Here is a 16,096-nt window from a genome sequence, read left to right as displayed (position 1 = left end):
GTGGCTTAAGATCATAGAAATTTACTCTCTCTCAAAAAAAAAAAAAAAAAAAGAAGGAAAGAAAGAAAAGAAATTTACTCTCTCAAAGTTCTACAGGCCAGAACTTTGAAATCAAGGTGTCAATAGGGCTGTGCTCCCTCAGAGTGCTGGAGCAGAAGCCTTTGTCTTCTGGTGGCGCCTGCAATCCTTGGCTTGTGGCCAAATCACTCAGTCTCTGCCTCTGTCATCATATGCCTTCTCACCTGTGTGTCTGTGTCTAAACTTCCCTCTTCTTGTAAGGACACTGTTCATGTTGGAGTTAGGGCCCATCCTAATCCAGTGTGACTTCATCTTAACTTGATTATATCTGCAGAGGCCCAGTTTATGAATAAGCTCATTCCCAGGTTCCAGGTGGACATGAATTCCAGGGACATTATTATAATCAGCCCAGTACAAAGCCTCTCCATGTGACTGCTGGCTTCCTAACAGTGTGGCAGCTAGGTTCCAAGAGTGAGCATCTCAAGACAAGTCTTGTTTTATTTTGTTTTGCTGAGGAAGATTTGCCCTGAGCTAACATCTATTGTCAATCTTCCTCTTTTTTCCTTTTTTAATGTGAGCCACTGCCACAGCATGGCCGCTAACAGACAAGTGTAGCACCCAGGTCCGCACCCAGGAACCGAACTCTGGCTGCTGAAGTGGAGCACACTGAACTTAACCACTAGGCCACCAGGCCTGGCTGAAGACAACAAGGCATTTTATGACTTACGTGTAGTGGAAGGTGCAAAGACCTGCCCAGGTTCAAGTGTCACACTGAAGGACAGCCACATTCCCTTGAGCAGCACACAGCAGTTAAGCGCAATTGCCTGGGGTCACACATAGCCACAGGGATGGATGTCAGACAGTGCTGAGTACAGAAGCAAAGAAGCAGAGTGAGGTGCCGAGCAGAACACCATCACGCAGGGCTGAAGATGAGCAGGCACCGGCCTGCACACTCCACCAGCACGTGCAGGAGGGTGACATCCACCACCTTGAGTGGAAGGGGCTGGAGCTGTGGACGAAGGCCATTTGACAAATTGGCAGAAGCCTGCCTCCACCCAAGACCACATTAAACTGAGTCAGGAACTGCAGAGAGGGCTTCTCTCAGCCCTTCACACAAGCAGGAGATGAGTAGAGTTGGAGGTGTAAGAGGCTAACTGTCCCCTTAGGGTTGGTGTGGCCCGGGTGATTTGCGTGAACAGTAATTGAAAGACTTCCACGTTCGGTGGTGGCTGGCAAGATGACTTGAGGAGATCCTGCTTGGCACCTTGGAAATTTATTAAAGAAACCTTAACTGAACTGGAGCCATGAAGGCCCTTAGAGGGAGGTCTCAGGCCCCATCACACATTGTGATCTGTGATTTACACCAAATTACACCAAACAGGAAGAGACAGGTGCTTGCATCTTGGAAGGTAAGTAAAACTGCTTTGCTACCGAAGGAGGATTTCTCTCCCCACCCAGCAACAGCTCAGCCAATCAGAAACGGCACAGCTCAGCCAATGAGAAGCCATTACCTCCCTGATCTGTTACTTTCCCCCAATGGACTTTTCTTTAGAACAGCTCCTCCTTCTCCCCATTTTCTGTATAAAAGCAGCTCCCCTCCTTTGTTTTCTGGATTTGCCTATGGTTTGCCATAGCACCCACATCCCGAATTACAATTCTTTCGGCTATTCCTGTGTGGCCCCGCCCCTCCAGGAGATGGCCCCGCCTTACCCCGCCCTCCCCAGATCCGGCCAATCCCCATTAGGTAACGTGGAGGGTGCGGCCCCCACTGAGGGTAGCCCCGCCCCTCCAGGAGGTGGCCCCGCCTTACCCCGCCCTCCCCAGATCTGACCAATCCCCATTAGGTAACGTGAAGGGTCCTGCCCCGACTGAGGGTAGCCCCGCCTCCCTAGGAGCTGGCCCCGCCCCCCGCTCAGCGGCGCAGGAGGACCCCAGCACGTGCTTCCCCGCGGCCTGACGTTCCCAGGGCACGGCTCGGGAGCTCACAGCTTGAGAGCTGGCGCGGCGGCTCCGAGCCTCCGTGGCTCCTCGCTGGGAGGAGCTGCTGGGACACAACCGTTTATTGAGCGCCCGCTGTGTGCGCTCAGTCCTCGCCCGACGGTTCGGCCGTGAACGACCCCCGCCCCGTGGGGACACGGCGACGCGGGAACAAGTGGCCGTCCAGGTGCGTCGCGCAGGTGCTCAACGGGGCGGGCCGCCGCGGTCCTCCCGGCCGTCGCCAGGCCCCGCCCCGCCCGCGGGAACGAGGGCAGCCACGCCCCCGGCACGCCCTGCCCAGCCCGAGTCAGCCGAGGGCGCGGTGCCCGAAGCAAGCCACGCCCCGAGCGTCAGGCCTCGGCCAATGCGCGGAGCCGGCTCCCGGCGGAAGCGCGCTGGGGCAGACGCCAGAGCGGAGCGGCGGGTGCTGGAGACCGCTGGGGACGGACAGGTAGTGCGGTCGCCCGCGGGGCCGTCAGTACGATCTGGTGGGCGAGGGGGGGTCTCTGGTCGGGAGGGGAGACTCAGAGGGCTGAGAGGAGCCTCAGGGAAGAGGGGTACTCAGCTCGCGAGGATAGGTCGCCCCCCTGGAAGGGGACCTGTGGATGCTGGGTGAGGGGTGCACAAGCTACTGGGGACAGGGTCGCCAGGCTGGAGGAGGACCTGTGGATGTCGGATAGGGGGCTCACAGTTTCCAGGGATAGGGTCGCCACGCTGGAGGGGGGATTTGTGGATACTGGGTGGAGGCTCGCAGCGGGGGGGTGGCACACAGCTGCTGGGGACAGGGTCGCCATGCTGGAGGAGAACCTCTGGATGCTGGGTAGGAGGCTCACAGTTGCCGGGGACAGGGTCGCCAGGCTGAAGGGGGATCTCTGGATGCTGGGTGGGCGCTTTGGGGGCGCAAAGCTGGCGGGAGGGGTATCTGATTCCTGATAGCCTACCCCCGCCCGCCAGGATGGGCAGCAGCTCGCTGTCCGAGGACTACCGCCTGTGCTTGGAGCGCGAGCTTCAACGTGGCCGCGCAGGCGTGTGCGGGGACCCGTCGTTGCGCGCCGTGCTCTGGCAGATCCTGGTGGAAGACTTCGACCTGCACGGGGTGCTGCAGGACGACGCGCTGGCGCTGCTCACCGACGGCCTGTGGGGCCGCGCTGACCTGGCCCCTGCCCTGCGCAGCCTGGCCCGCGCCTTCGAGCTGCTGGAGCTGGCCGCTGTGCACCTGTACCTGCTGCCCTGGAGGAAGGAGTTCACCACCATCAAGGTAGGGCGGCGGGCGTAGTGGGGCTCCCCTGCCTGGGCTGCTGGGGTCTGGCTACCGTTGGGAGGACAGCTACAGTCAAGGACTAGGGATTTCAGGTGTCCTCAGAACCTGGTGGGTTTCACAGTGCTCAGAACATGCTGAGGGGTCCTGGGAGTGTTGGGGCAGAGCTCTGGCCGAGGTCCCTCCAGCACTCCAAGAGCTGAGAACATGGGGTGGGTGGAGCCCACCTGCCCTGGGTGCCTGCCTCCCAGGGGGTAGTCGGTCCCCTAAAGCTTGTATCACTGCCCTCCCCAAAGTCCACGCAGCCACGGTGCCATAGAAATTCTAGGACAGGTGCACAGGAGAGACTTGAGAGTCCATGGTCACCCTAATCCCTCCAGGACGTGAGCTAATCCCATTTATACAGGAGGACTGTGGGTGGGTGTATCCCCTATGAAGCAGGCAGGGGCTATATGCCCTTGCACGCCTGGGGGTGGGCTGGGCTGGGCTGGAACTTAGTTCACCCCTTGGCTCGGGTATGGAGGTTGTGCCCAGGGCTGGCATGGCTCCTCTAGGTGAGCTGCCAGCCAGCAGAAGGGAGCAGGCCGCTGGTGCTCTGAGCTAATTCAGAAGAGTAGGAAGGTGATGACGTCACCAGGCACGTGGGCGAGTCCGCCTCCGCTGGTTGCCATGACAGCAGCAGCCCGTCTAGGGAGGTGAGCTCTGGAGCCCATGGCTCTGCGGGGACACCTGCTGGTCTGAGGTTCTAGGACTTTCATTCATCCCTTCACACTGGAAGGCAGGAGGTACCCGCCAGGGCCAGCCCATGGGGCGCCAAAAGCAGAATAGTCAAGCCTGCCCTCGAGGTGCTCACAGCTTCAGTGTTGGGCAGACCTGGATGGGGTCTGGTTCTGCCTCCTCCTGCCTGTGTGGCTTTGGGCAAGTTACCTAATCTCTCTGAACTATTTCCTCCTCTGTCTAATAGACACAAGAATAGTCCAGTTTGTGGTTTGCTGTGAGGGGTGAATGCAAAGCTCTCAGTGCACTGCTTGCACTCGGTGGTGCTCAATACGAGTGAGGCAGTGTCCTGAGCCGGGAACCGAAGAATGCTCACGCGCTCCCAGAGTTGGGGAGCTTTAGTTGGGAGAGACACTGGATCACTATCCTAATAATCCTTTTAGTTCCTCACATAACTTTGCAGTCTAGAAAGCACTTTGCCATCTGTCAGCTGCACATTAGAGCCTCCAAAACATACAGCTATTTCATCCATGTGGTGGAATGCTACCCGACGAGAAACAACGGATGGCAAAGCCTGTCCTGATGGGGAGAACTCACTAAGACAGTCCCTGGAAAAGCAGCGTCCAGAGGACTGCGTTCAGGAGGCTCCCTGGTCAAGGAGATAAGCACCTCTATGGTGTTAGCACAGTCGAGCACTCAGCAGGGACACGGGCACCTGACTGGAGCCGAAAAGCCCCAGGGTGGGAGGAGGTGGAGGGGCCTGGGGGGTGGGCAGAGATTTCTCACCGTAGGGACTCTACTCTCCTGATTATGAGCCTGCCTCAGCCCATGAGACAGGCTTTGGGAGTGGGCTGGTCTGGAGGGAGTTCAGCACAACCCGGAACTGCCCAGTCACTTGGCACCATGCTGCCCTCTGGGGTGAGAGTGGGGGCCCCTGAGGCTGGCCAAGGCCGGTGTACAGCCAAGGAGGGGTCGGGTCTGCGGGAGGGCAGGCTGCTGCTGACCGCGCCCCTCCCTTGCAGACCTTCTCTGGGGGCTACGTGCACGTGCTGAAGGGCGTGCTCTCAGAAGACCTCCTGATCCAGAGCTTCCGGAAGATGGGCTATGTGCGCAGGGACGACCACCGCCTCATGGTGGCCACCCCGCCCCCTGCCTCCCAGTTACTGCGCGTGGCCCTGGGCTGCTTTGCCCTCCGGCTGGAATGCGAGATCCTGGGAGAGGTGCTGGAGCGGCTGGGCACCAGCGTGCTGCCTGCTGACGAGCTGCTGAGGGCACGGCGGGCCAGCGCGGACGTGGCCTCCTGCGTGGCCTGGCTGCAGCAGCGGCTGGCCCGGGAAGAGGAGCCGCCACCCCTGCCCCCACGGGGCTCCCCAGCTATGTACCGGGCCCCGCTGGACCTGTACCGGGACCTGCAGGAGGACGAGGGCTCGGAGGAGGCCAGCCTGTATGGAGGGCCCTCACCAGGCCCAGACTCGCCCCCCTCAGAGCTGGCCTACCGGCCTCCACTCTGGGAGCAGAGTGCCAAATTGTGGGGTTCTGGGGGCAGGGCCTGGGAGCCGCCAGCAGAGGCCGAGGTACCACAGCAGGCCAGCAGCCCACCTTACGAGGCCTCGGAGGAGGAGCTGGAGCCGGAGCCCTCGGCCTTCTCCTTTCTCTCGCTGCGGCGGGAGCTGCTGAGTCGGCCTGGGGACGCAGCCGCTCCCAGAGCCCCAGGGAGCCCCGGATGGGCCAGCCCCCAGCATGTGCATGGGCCCAATCCCGAGACCCCCGGCTACCAGGCGCATAGCTGCCTGGCCTCTGGCGCCCTGCCCACGCTCTGTTGCGACACGTGTCGCCAGCTACACGCTGCCCACTGTGCTGCCCTGCCTGTCTGCCATCAGGGCCACGTGCAGCACACCCTGCTCAGCGACACCCAGCGGCGCCTGTGGCTGCAGCGTGCACAGGTGGACAGTCTGCTCTATGACAGCCCTGGGGCCCGGCCATAGGCCCTGCCAGGCCCTGGGTCAGCGCTTTCTGGAGTTACCTCGGTGCTTCTCTGGCCTCATCCCTCCTTGGGCCTGGGCCACTGGCCACCTGCCCCTCCTCCCCTCGAGGAGCCCTGGGCACAACAGAAGGGGCAGGGAGAGTCCAGGCCCCACAGAGCAGGGGGTGGGGGCTTACCTGCCATCGCCAGCTCCTGCCTCCAGCTGTCCTGTCCCTGTCCTCAGCACCCAGATTCACGCCCGGACGTGCTGGGTAGAGGGACACAGCACCCGAACCTGTCCCCATGAAGGACCCTCACCCTCCTCTCACCCCTTCCCCCACCCCACGGCAGGGGCCCAGCTATCGGCGTAGCTCCACTCCCTGCAGGCGGTGGCTCAGGACACGGTGCTTCCCTCTGCATGTCCAGGGGGACTCGCCACATGGGCGTGTCCTTGGGGGCCTGCAGGTGACAGCCCCTAAGCTGACTCAGCCCCTCTGTGGGTGTCACAAGCCACACTGAATGACTCCATGTGCCCTAGTCACAGCTGGGCAGGGAAGCTGGGGGCAAAGACAGAGACATGATCTGGTTTGAAACCAGAGCAAGGAGGTGCCTGCAAACTCTCAAGAAAGCGCAGCAGGAGGTAGACAGTGACACAGCCGGACGAGCCTGAGTCACTCCACTCCAGGTGGAGTGTAGGGGCGTCTGAGCAACCAGCACCCCGGCGGCTGTCCTGCTGTGTTGGCTGTGGAAGGCGGGGTGGGAGGTCTCCCAGGCCCCCCAAGTCCAGTGGTAAAGACGCAGCAGGCCCCCTGAGGCAGACCCCCAAGGCCAAGGAAGGAGGGCCATGCAACCCCTTGTCCCTTGGGCGGGCAAGTGTCCCAGGAGCCACCGGCTCACAGACTGGAGGGGGCAGGTCTGCCTGCCTCAGCCCTTGGGGCAGGTGCCTGTCTTCTGTGCTGGTCCCTCCACACCGGGTGCCCACCCAGCCTGTCTGTTCCAACTCCCGGCCTTCCCAGCACTGGGAGAAGCTGTCAGTCACGAATCAGAACCTCCGAGTACATTAAATCACTGAGCCGCTCAGGACAGTCAGTAGAGCTTTTATCTCTGTGCCCCATGCCAGCCATGCCCCTTCCCCGGGGCCTCAGTGTGGGAGCAGGACGGGACTCGATTGGGCTCAGAGCGTCCAGGCCCAGGGCCCAGCCCACTAGGCTGGCTCACCCCACACCAATCCTTCCTTCCCACCCCAAGGTCCTGCCAGCCCCACCTGGGGGTCACCACAGCCACTGCCTGCCCCGGGCAGCTTCTGGTGACCAAGAGGGAACACAACTGGCCATAGAGGATCTGCTGGTCCCAAACCAGTGACACCCACGGAGATGGGCCAGTGGGAGTTTCTTGCTGGGAAGTGAGCTTGGCAAGTGGTAGGACCCAGCATGGCCAGCAGGTGGCGCCACCACAGCCTGGGTGGGGCTGCCTCAAGGTGTCCTGGCCCTTGGGGTGTACCCACTCTCACCCCACGTCGACACTCGCTCTTCTGGGGCAGTGGCAGGAAGCGGGGCAGCTGGCTGGAGCAGCTGGTGGGTCCTGGCACGGACATGCTGGAAAGGAGCACGGCTGACCTGGACTGCAGGCCTTGCAGACGCCAGCCGTCAGGGCTTGCTGCGCTTGCTCTGGCCCGAGGCTGCGGCTGGGGCCCGCTTGTTGCGGTGGTGGGGGAAGGTGGGCATGAGCTCCGGCTCACAGGCTGCAGGGAGGGGGCTGCTCAGCACTGGGTTGGGGAGGGCCTCCCAGGGCACGGGAGAGCCTCAGGCTGGGAGCGCTTCGGGTCTGAACAGCACCCCCCTGCTCCCCTCCTCTGATCCCACAGACAGTCTGTGCGGCCCCAGCACCCCCACCAGCCTCAGTGCACAGCCCCTGCCTGCCCAGGGCCCACACCCTCCCCGAGGGGTGTGCATGGGAGCCCGCCACACCGCCTGCAGGGGCTTGAGCAGCTACGCAAGGCCAGACCCCAACATAACCACCTGGGACAGAAGGGGCCGCCAGCCCTGTGCCCCACAGAGCAGAGCCTGGGGGGTCTGGAGGACTCACGCAGGGGCTTCTCCTTGAAGTAGGAGCTCTCCAGGCAGTCCCCCGCCGTCGCCCTGGAAGCAGCCGTGCTGTTAGCAGGACCCTGGGCCTCACTGAGGCTCATCCCCCTCACACCATGCCCAGCCCAGCAGTGTCTGGTTCAAGTTTGCCGACAAGTGAAAGGGGGGTGGCAGGTAGGGGTCTGTGGCCCAGAAACCCTTGGGAACCGCAGAGTGGGCTCCATGACCTGGGTGGGCAGACCGCCCAGACTGGGCACCTGACCCGCCATGTGTGTCCTGGGAGGCGGCGTCCGGGTGGCTGCACGTCCTGTGTTCTGAGAAACCTTTCGAAAGGGCTCAGGCTCAAGGTGCCGCCGCCCCCACCTGCAGGCTGGTCCGCACCTTTTCCTAGGGTCGTACATGAAGAGGAGATTGAGCAGGCGCAGGCCAGCCTCTGAGAGCCACGGGAACCTGTGCTTGAGGTTGTTGTAGGGCTGCTTCCGCAGGCTGTACTGGCTCACGAGGGGCAGCTTGGAGAAGCCCTGCAGGAAGCAGGAGCTGATGCCACACGGGCCAGCCTGGCCGAGGGCGAGTGAGGGGAGAGGCCAGGCACTCACCGGCCAGATGTTCTCACTAGGTGTCCCCAGCAGCTGGACGATCAGGTCCACCTGGTGGATCTCGGAAGTGCCAGGGAGCAGGGGCTTGTGGGCCAGCAGCTCAGCCAGGATGCAGCCCACGGCCCTGCAGAGGAGCGCAGGCCGCGCCTGACTCAGCTGCTCGCTCCGCCACACACCTGTGCTGAGCACCACTGCAGTGTGACCACGGAGGGCGAGCGCTGCCCACACGTCTCCATGGGCTGGGGGCAGAACCCGGGAGGAGTCATGATGGAACAGGTGAGTGACTACTCGGGCCCCCCCTGGGCCATGTCACCTGGTCCCTGCAGGCCTCTCAGGGTGGCCACAAGGGCAGGCCTGTCGTCTGTGGACCTCGGGGCCCCTTCTCACACCTGCTCTCGGGATCCGAGGCTTGGGCCCACCCTCCTGGGGCTGAGAGGCTGACAAAGGCCCCAGCTGCACTCCTGTCCCTTCAGTTCTGATATGACCGACTCCGGCCCTTCCCCGACGCCCTAGGAGCGGCATCTGCTTCTCACCACATGTCGATGCTGGTGGTCTGCGTGGTGGTTCCCAGCAGCAGTTCAGGGGCTCGGTACCTGCAAACAGAAGCCTCTACCTCACATCGGGTAGCACCTTTCCTCTAGCCTGGGCTTCCACGGGCACAGCCTCTGTGCTAGCCCACCCACCGGCCACCAGCCTCCTTGAGACAGCCTAGACGACCGGACTGCTAGGCCCAGCTCGGACCACCCCATCCTCAGAAGCCCTGTGGCTGCTGGACAGCTCCTCTGTGGAGTGGTGTCCCGTGTATTACAAAGACACAGACTCCTGCCAGCCCGTCTCACAGATGGGGGCTGCATGACACGGGGCAGAAAGCATCTGACTTCAATATCCTACCCTTGGCCAGGACCCTGTCCTGCCTCTTAAAGGTGTAAGTGAGAAATAACAACACAAAGCTGTGTACACCGCCATCCTTCAGTCGGGCACCAGCTCCCCTTCTCGAGCTGGCTCCGACCAGGCTGGGGGCCTGGCGGCCTCAGGCCAGGGCAGCGCCCCATCCAAGGAGGCAGCTTCTGCAGTACCACCAAGTCTGCTTCTCCAGTGACAGCCCTGCTGTCTTGGGAAGCTGTCCTAGATCCAGCCTCTGAGTGTGCATAGAACCCTACAGCTTAAAGACCCACAAGATCCTTTTGCAACTTCACGGTGTCCTCCCCAGACTCCCCTCCTCCAGGCAGACGTGGTCTGAGGCACTCACCAAAGAGTGACCACCTTGGGGGTCATTGGCTTCACTGGAACGCCATAGGCCCGGGCCAGGCCAAAATCCGCTGTGACAGAGGCAGATATAGGAGGGAGGGTGTGTCACCAGGTAAGAGCTAACAAGTTGCCACCTGGGGCCACGAAGACAAAGGAGCCAGCTCCAGCTCTTAGCCTAATGAGCCTCAGTGCTTATGAGGTCTGACCTCCTCCCAGGGGGAGGGGGAGACAGGGAGAGGTGAGCAGGGGTGCATGGAGCACACGGGGGCTGCCCACCTAATCTCGGGCAGGGAAGGCCCTGTGGGGGGTGACAGCCGAGCTGAGACAGAACATCAGGCAGAGTCACCAGATGGGAGGGAGAGGAGAGACAGAGGGGCCAACTGTACAGGGCTGGGCGCTGAGGCCCAGAGCCAGGGGGCCAGGATGAGCTGGAGAAGGAGAGGCGAGGCCAGCAGGCCCGGCTGGAGCCCCAGTAGCACGCATGGAGAGATGCCCCACCCCACCAAGCCAGCGCCCTGGCCCACCTGTCTTCACACAGCCCTTGTCGGTCATGAGCAGGTTGGAGACCTTCAGGTCCCTGCGGTGGAAAGAGCATCAGTGGCTCCGGAAGCAAGCTCCCGGGTGGCCAGGTCCGCTCAGGAAGCTTTCTCACAAGCCTCCTATCGGAACTTCCTAAAAACGAGCAGGGCAGGCAGCACAGGGCCACTCGAGAGTTGGGACATTGGAGCTCCCGCTAACATTCTGAGGCAGTGGCAGAGCTGGCCTCAAGCCCAGGTCTAACTGCCAGGCCCACCCCGCTCCCCAGCCGGGCCACATGAGCTGCCCAGAGCACAGAAGCTGCTGCCTACACAGTCCTGCTCCAACCGGGAAGGCCCCCACTCCACCCCTCCAGGCTCAGCCCTTCCTGCTGTGCATCACAAGACTCCAGGAAGGCTCTCTCCACTGCAGGACTTCTCAGAGCCTTGACTACACTCATACCATTGGCCCCTCGGGGATTATCTTCTCCTAGACCCTTCCCCAAGCAGCAGTTAGAGAAGCCCACTGCACTGAGGCCATGTCTGCTCCTCTCCTGCGTTCTGGGCAACGAGGCACTGGCACTGGAAGCCAGGGATCAGTACTGGCAGTCACCTTTCCCCAGTGTCACAAATCAGCACCCACTTGGACAAATGTCCCCTGAGGCCCCATCCCATCCAGACCCCTCCCATCAGCCCAAAACCTGCCCCTTGGACCCGCCCTCCCCAGGCCCCGCCCACCTGTGGATGATGAAGTTCTGGTGCAGGTACTGGAGGCCCCTGAGCACCTGAAGCACAATGCACTTGACCTACGCAGAGGGCCAGGACTGCCAGTCAGGACCAGCCGTGTTTGGCACAGATGTGCCCGACAAGGACCCATGCCGGCCCCCCTCCCAGCACCCCTAGCCTTGCACCTGGGCCTCAGAGAAGGGTGTTGGCATGTTTTCCAGAAGGCTGGCCAAGTCTTGCTCACAGTAACCCATCACCAGGAAGATGCTGCAAGAAAAAAGGGGAAGACACACACCACCTCCCACCTCCTCCCGGGTGGGCCAAGGGACCTGCCCAGGGCTGCGGGAAGGGCAACTGTGGTCTCGGGGGAACACAAGGAGGGGGCTGGGCAGGGTGGGCTCAGCAGGGCCTAATGCGGAGAGGCAGCAGACTGCTCACCTCTCCAGGTGGTTCCCCACAACCACCTCCTTCAGCTCCACGATATTTGGATGGCGAAGGCGAAGGAGCAGTGTAATCTCTCGAAGGCTGCTGATGGGGACCCCTGCAACCAGACACAGCCTTAGCAAGCCCCACCCCTACAGAGGGGGACCCCTGAAACCAGAGATTCAGCAGGCCCCACCCCTGCAGACAGGGACCCCTGCAACCGGACGTAGCCTCAGCGGGCCCCACTCCTGCAGACGGGGACGCCTGCAACCAGACACAGTCTCAGCGGGCCCCACCCCTACAGACGGGCACCCGTGCAGCTAGCCACCTCAGTGAGCCCCACCCTGGTCCATGTCAGTCCTCAGTGACCCAGACCCCTAAGTCTTTCACGGCTCTGCCCATCACCTCAGGGAGAATCAAGGCCATCCCAACCCCCCTTCCTTCATCAAAAGCAAGGCACCAGCTCTCTGCACTGACCACTGTGTATGGCAGGGGTCTCCACAGTGAGCAAAGCAGAGCCCTGCCCACAGGCAGCCAGGGAAGGGGTGGGGGGTGGTGAGCAGGGGTGCATGGAGCACATGGGGGCTGCTCGCCCAGTCTCGGGCGGGGAAGGCCCTGTGGAAGGGTGACAGCCGAGCTGAGACAGAACATCAGGCAGTCACCAGATGGGAGGGAGAGGAGAGACAGAGGGGTCAACTGCACAGGGCCGGGCGCTGAGGCCCAGAGCGGGGGGCGGGATGAGCTGGAGAAGGAAGGGCAAGGCCAGCAGGCCCGGCTGGAGCCCCCGAGACCAGCCCCCTTTAACGATCAGGCCAATGCTCTTGGGAGGCAGGCTCGCCCTCAGTCCCAGTAAGACCCTCTACCGTTCCCCTCCAGTACCCGCTTCCCACTCACCATCCTTCTCCTTGTCCATCCGCACCTTTTTCAGGGCGACAATCTCATCCGTCTGGGTATCCCGGGCCCGATCTGGAAATTCATCCATGATGGACTCTGATCTGATGCCCCCTGACATCCTCATGCCATATGGGGCCTCCTCCTGAACTCTGGGGGGTTCCTTCTCTCTTCCTCGATACTGGATGCCCAGTGACACTCAGTCCTCACTCTGTGCAAGCAACACCCCCAGCCCCACTCGCCGTGCCCCCTGGGGGTCCTCCTGTCTGAGCTGGGGACAGGGGCCTGGGTATAACACGGTCCCTCTAAGTCTTCCTTCTTATAGTCAGCACACAGATCACTGCTTTGTGTTCTGTTGTTACCATGTTCTAACAGCAAATAATGTACTTTATCTAGAAAAAAGAACACTTATTTTGGGGAGCAAAGATGGCTCCCCAAATTAGCACAAAAAGATGTGCTAACTTGCGCAGCTTCCAAACCCTGAGCAGTACGATCCACACCAGCACCTCAGCGGCTACGAGCTGAGCTCTGGCCGCTTCTGGAAGTGCTACGTTTTATTGCTGTAACAGGTCCACTCACGGTTATGCATAAGCAAGCTGAGACGGACATTTATTCGGACACGGTGTGAAATTTATGGCAGTCATACCAGGGATCAGAGTTCACTTGTACAAGTTGTTGCTGGCTGTGGAGCAAGGGCTGTCAACCTCCTTCTAGCCCGAACACAGCTCCTGCTTGGATAGTCCCCTGGAGCCCAGGCCTCCCATCTCAGCCACTCACACACAATGCCGTAGGTGCCTTCCCCGATGCGGTTCAGCTTCTCAAACTCCTTCACGCTCCGGCACCGTCCCAGCTGAAAGAGACGGAGGCTGGCAGTGTGGGGACTTTCAATAAGGAAAGGAGAACAATGACACTAGGCCAGAGGCTTTGAATCGAATATCAAAGACAGCTCACCCACTCTCGTCTAATCCCACATCCAGACATACTCTGTCCAAGCACAGTAACCACCAGCCACATATGGCTACCACTAATTAAAATAAAAGTTCATTTCCTCAGCTTGGACAAGCCACGTGTGAAGTGCTCAACGGCCCCCTGTGGCTCATGGTGACTGTACTCGATGACTCATCATCAGAGAAAGCCTGCTGGGCAGCACTCACTAAATCATGCTCTGGAGATGGAAAAAGCTTGAAGACTTTCACAAACTATCTACCAAACACAGCAGAAACATTTCTGTGGCATGGGAACTGCCCCCAACATCCACACAGGACTTCTTCCTTTGAGTTACGAAACACTGCACCGTAGCACGTGGCCATCCAGCTGGGGGTCATATTTCCCAGCCTCCCTTGCAGCTAGGTATGAGCATGTAACTGAATTCTGGCCAATAGGACATGAGCAAAAAGGACAACTGTGACTTCCTGATCAAGGGAAGCTGACTGCCGCTCACTCCTTTTTACCCTTTGAGGCAGGCTGGGATTCAGAAAAGGTACAGGTGGAGCAACAAGACAGTCTGAGTGCCTGCACCTTCTGGAATGTTAGGGGAGAGAGAAATAGTCTTGTACTTCAACCACTGTATTTTGGGGTTTCTCTGTCTGTACCCTAATACACCTTCACAAGGTGGTGCGTTCGAAGGTGGACTGAAGGAGCACTTCCCCCTGGGCCTCAGCAGCACATGCAGCGAGGTTCGATTCTAACAGCTCCTCTCCGGCCTTGCTGCCTCTATTCTCTTAGCCACCCTGCCCTCCATTGCATTCCTTCCTAATACCTGGGGATCCGAGTCAGAACCTTCTGGTCTGGATTGAAGCCCTTCTGTGATCTCGCCTCAACCTCCCTTTCCCACCGAATTCCCTCTCTCACAGTCTCTGTCTCCAGGCTCAACTCCTGTGCTTCCTATTCACACTCTGTATTCCCCTTCTCCGGGACTTCGCTCCTACTGCTCCTTAAGTCTGGCATGCCACGCCTCCTCCCCTCTGCGCGTCCAAATCCTAGCGACACTTCCTGGCCCAGCAGAAAACAATTTTTCTTATGACATCCTCTGATACTCTCATGTCTTGAAGCACCTACTACCGTGCTCTCTGCACTGTGCTGATCTGGTCCTCTTCACGCTCCTGTGAGAGCACCCCTGCGCGTCAGAGCAATGCACCGCGGCCAGTGGGTGGCTCCACAGTGGCCCCGGCGCTCGCTCAGCCAGCCGGTCAGTGGTCCTCACCGGACACGTGACTGGGCCTCGCGCACCAGCAGCAGTTAACACCGCCAGGATCAGACCCGCCCAGCACGGGCCGCCAACGGTGCCCGGAAAGGGTCACTAGCGGACTGGGTGACAGTAACACGCAGAGCTCCGCACAGACCGAGGCACAGAGGCCGCCGGGTCCCGGGTGGGCCCGGCCCATCACAGCCCGGGAGACCACGCCTCCCACTCCTCCCACGGGCAAACGCTCCGGCCTGCGCGCAACGCTCAGAAACCCCGCGTCGGGCCCGGAGCCTGCCCTTCCGGAGGAGGCCAGCAGCACAGAACCTGCCCGTCCCTTTCGCCCGGGAGCTACCCGCCCCGGGTTCCGCCCTCCTCGCCTGGAGCGGGGCGGGGCTACCGCCGCCGCCGGGTTCTGGGCCTGCCGCGGGGGATTCTGGGACTGTCGTTTCCCCCAGTGCCGGCAAGCTCGGCGCTTTAGCGCGACACTGAGGGCCCCCGCGCGTTTCGGCCCCGCCCCCCGCCGGCGAGGGCAGCGCTTCCCCGAGCACCCCCCGTCGCACCCTGTGTTCTGGAGGCACCGTGAAGAAGCCTTCCTTACGGATACATTTCAGACGGATCTGCTCCGACTCCGGCTCCGGATCCCCCATGCCGAGCCCAACCCACCGCTTCCCTTGCGCGCAGGCGCAGACGGGGTTCCTCGGCGCAGGCGCGTGGTCTACTTCCGGGGCGTCCGCTCCTTAGCAACGGTTACCCTGGGAACTTCTTGAGGACCCCGAGCGCCTGCGTTTCTGCTCTCCGTCGGCTCAGACCCCCGACGTTCGGGCCCCATTTCAGTTTTCAGCGCGGGCACCTGCTCCGGCTGGGGCGCTGGGTCACCGCCGCCGGAGGAGGAGGCCGAAGTCTGAGGGGCTGGGGCCCCGGGGGCTGCTGGGCGCTCCAGCCCCGCGGCGGGGCCGTGGCGGCAGCTCTCCCTGCAGCACCGAGGCCGCCCTGGAGCCGTGGGGACGGAGAGCCGCGAGGAAGCGCCGGGCGGTGGGGCACAGGGTCCCCGCCACGTGCTGGCCCTGCAGGCTCTGCCCTGCGGACCTTCCGTCCTGGCTGCAGGCGGGCCACCGCGGGAAGGAAGACGGATGCGGGAGAGTGAGGCGGGGCAGCGAAGGGGACGTGTCGGAAGACGGAGCCAGGGCCGGCTTCCCGCGAAGGGGACTGTAATGTAAATGCTACGGTAACGTCAGTATAAGTTAAGGACGTTTGATAATTATGAAATTAATCATAATGAGTCGAGTCATTTAATTTAAACTAATTGTCATATTCAGTTCTTTCTAGTCCTTTTTAAATTCATTCATAAGCTGAACTTCTAGTTAATAATGAGATTAGAATTAGTGCCGTGGTAAGTATAATTTTTAGATTGTTTGAGATATTCAGGGCAAGGGTAGGAGAAGAGCAATTTCTAGGCCAAATAATAGAAATGTAATGGCCACTACAAATTTTATGG

The 16,096-nt window shown here is 61.0% G+C and overlaps 2 protein-coding genes across 52 annotated transcripts; one reads left to right on the top strand and one right to left on the bottom strand.

The window, feature by feature from the left end:
• The first annotated feature begins 1,924 nt into the window (after window positions 1-1,924).
• SPATA2L (spermatogenesis associated 2 like) lies at window positions 1,925-7,022 on the top strand. 2 transcript variants are annotated; one of them, XM_070263246.1, is made up of 3 exons: window positions 1,925-2,182; window positions 2,950-3,253; window positions 4,993-7,022. In XM_070263246.1, exons 2-3 carry the CDS (start codon window positions 2,951-2,953, stop codon window positions 5,953-5,955), a joined length of 1,266 nt encoding a protein of 421 aa, XP_070119347.1. In that variant the 5' UTR covers window positions 1,925-2,182; window position 2,950; the 3' UTR covers window positions 5,956-7,022. The 2 variants fall into 2 exon arrangements, with proteins under 2 accessions (XP_070119347.1, XP_023493309.1); XM_023637541.2 differs by having other exon boundaries at window positions 1,933-2,446.
• On the bottom strand, window positions 7,015-15,729 carry CDK10 (cyclin dependent kinase 10). Of its 50 annotated transcripts, none has more exons than XR_002806892.2 (13): window positions 15,162-15,316; window positions 13,194-13,266; window positions 12,420-12,491; window positions 11,541-11,643; window positions 11,288-11,369; window positions 11,115-11,182; window positions 10,386-10,438; window positions 9,863-9,932; window positions 9,147-9,206; window positions 8,614-8,737; window positions 8,275-8,538; window positions 7,952-8,071; window positions 7,015-7,674 (listed from the first exon to the last, which is right to left on the bottom strand). XR_002806892.2 is itself a non-coding variant. In XM_001489226.7 (13 exons), exons 1-13 carry the CDS (start codon window positions 15,246-15,248, stop codon window positions 7,580-7,582), a joined length of 1,080 nt encoding a protein of 359 aa, XP_001489276.1. In that variant the 5' UTR covers window positions 15,249-15,729; the 3' UTR covers window positions 7,015-7,579. The 50 variants fall into 50 exon arrangements, 49 of the variants coding, with proteins under 49 accessions (XP_001489276.1, XP_070119342.1, XP_070119313.1 ...); XM_001489226.7 differs by having other exon boundaries at window positions 8,019-8,071; window positions 8,399-8,538; window positions 15,162-15,729; XM_070263241.1 differs by having other exon boundaries at window positions 8,399-8,538; window positions 15,200-15,729.
• Window positions 15,730-16,096: the final 367 nt, after the last annotated feature.

This window comes from Equus caballus, chromosome 3 (assembly GCF_041296265.1).
Source record: "Equus caballus isolate H_3958 breed thoroughbred chromosome 3, TB-T2T, whole genome shotgun sequence".
Taxonomy (NCBI): domain Eukaryota; kingdom Metazoa; phylum Chordata; class Mammalia; order Perissodactyla; family Equidae; genus Equus; species Equus caballus.
The sequence above is the reverse complement of the archived record's forward strand: the minus strand, read 5'-3'. Positions and strand labels throughout refer to the sequence as shown.

Coding starts and splice junctions, on each gene's coding strand:
- SPATA2L (XM_070263246.1), top strand. CDS start 2,951: ATGGGCAGCAGCTCGCTGTCCGAGGACTACCGCCTGTGCTTGGAGCGC. Junction 3,254..4,992: donor AGGAGTTCACCACCATCAAG/GTAGGGCGGCGG, acceptor CCTCCCTTGCAG/ACCTTCTCTGGGGGCTACGT.
- CDK10 (XM_023637530.2), bottom strand. CDS start 15,248: ATGGGGGATCCGGAGCCGGAGTCGGAGCAGATCCGTCTGAAATGTATC. Junction 11,644..12,419: donor GATGGACAAGGAGAAGGATG/GTGAGTGGGAAG, acceptor GTCTGGTTGCAG/GGGTCCCCATCAGCAGCCTT. Junction 7,529..8,018: donor CTTCAAGGAGAAGCCCCTGC/GTGAGTCCTCCA, acceptor GCTCCTTTCCAG/CATGTCCGTGCCAGGACCCA.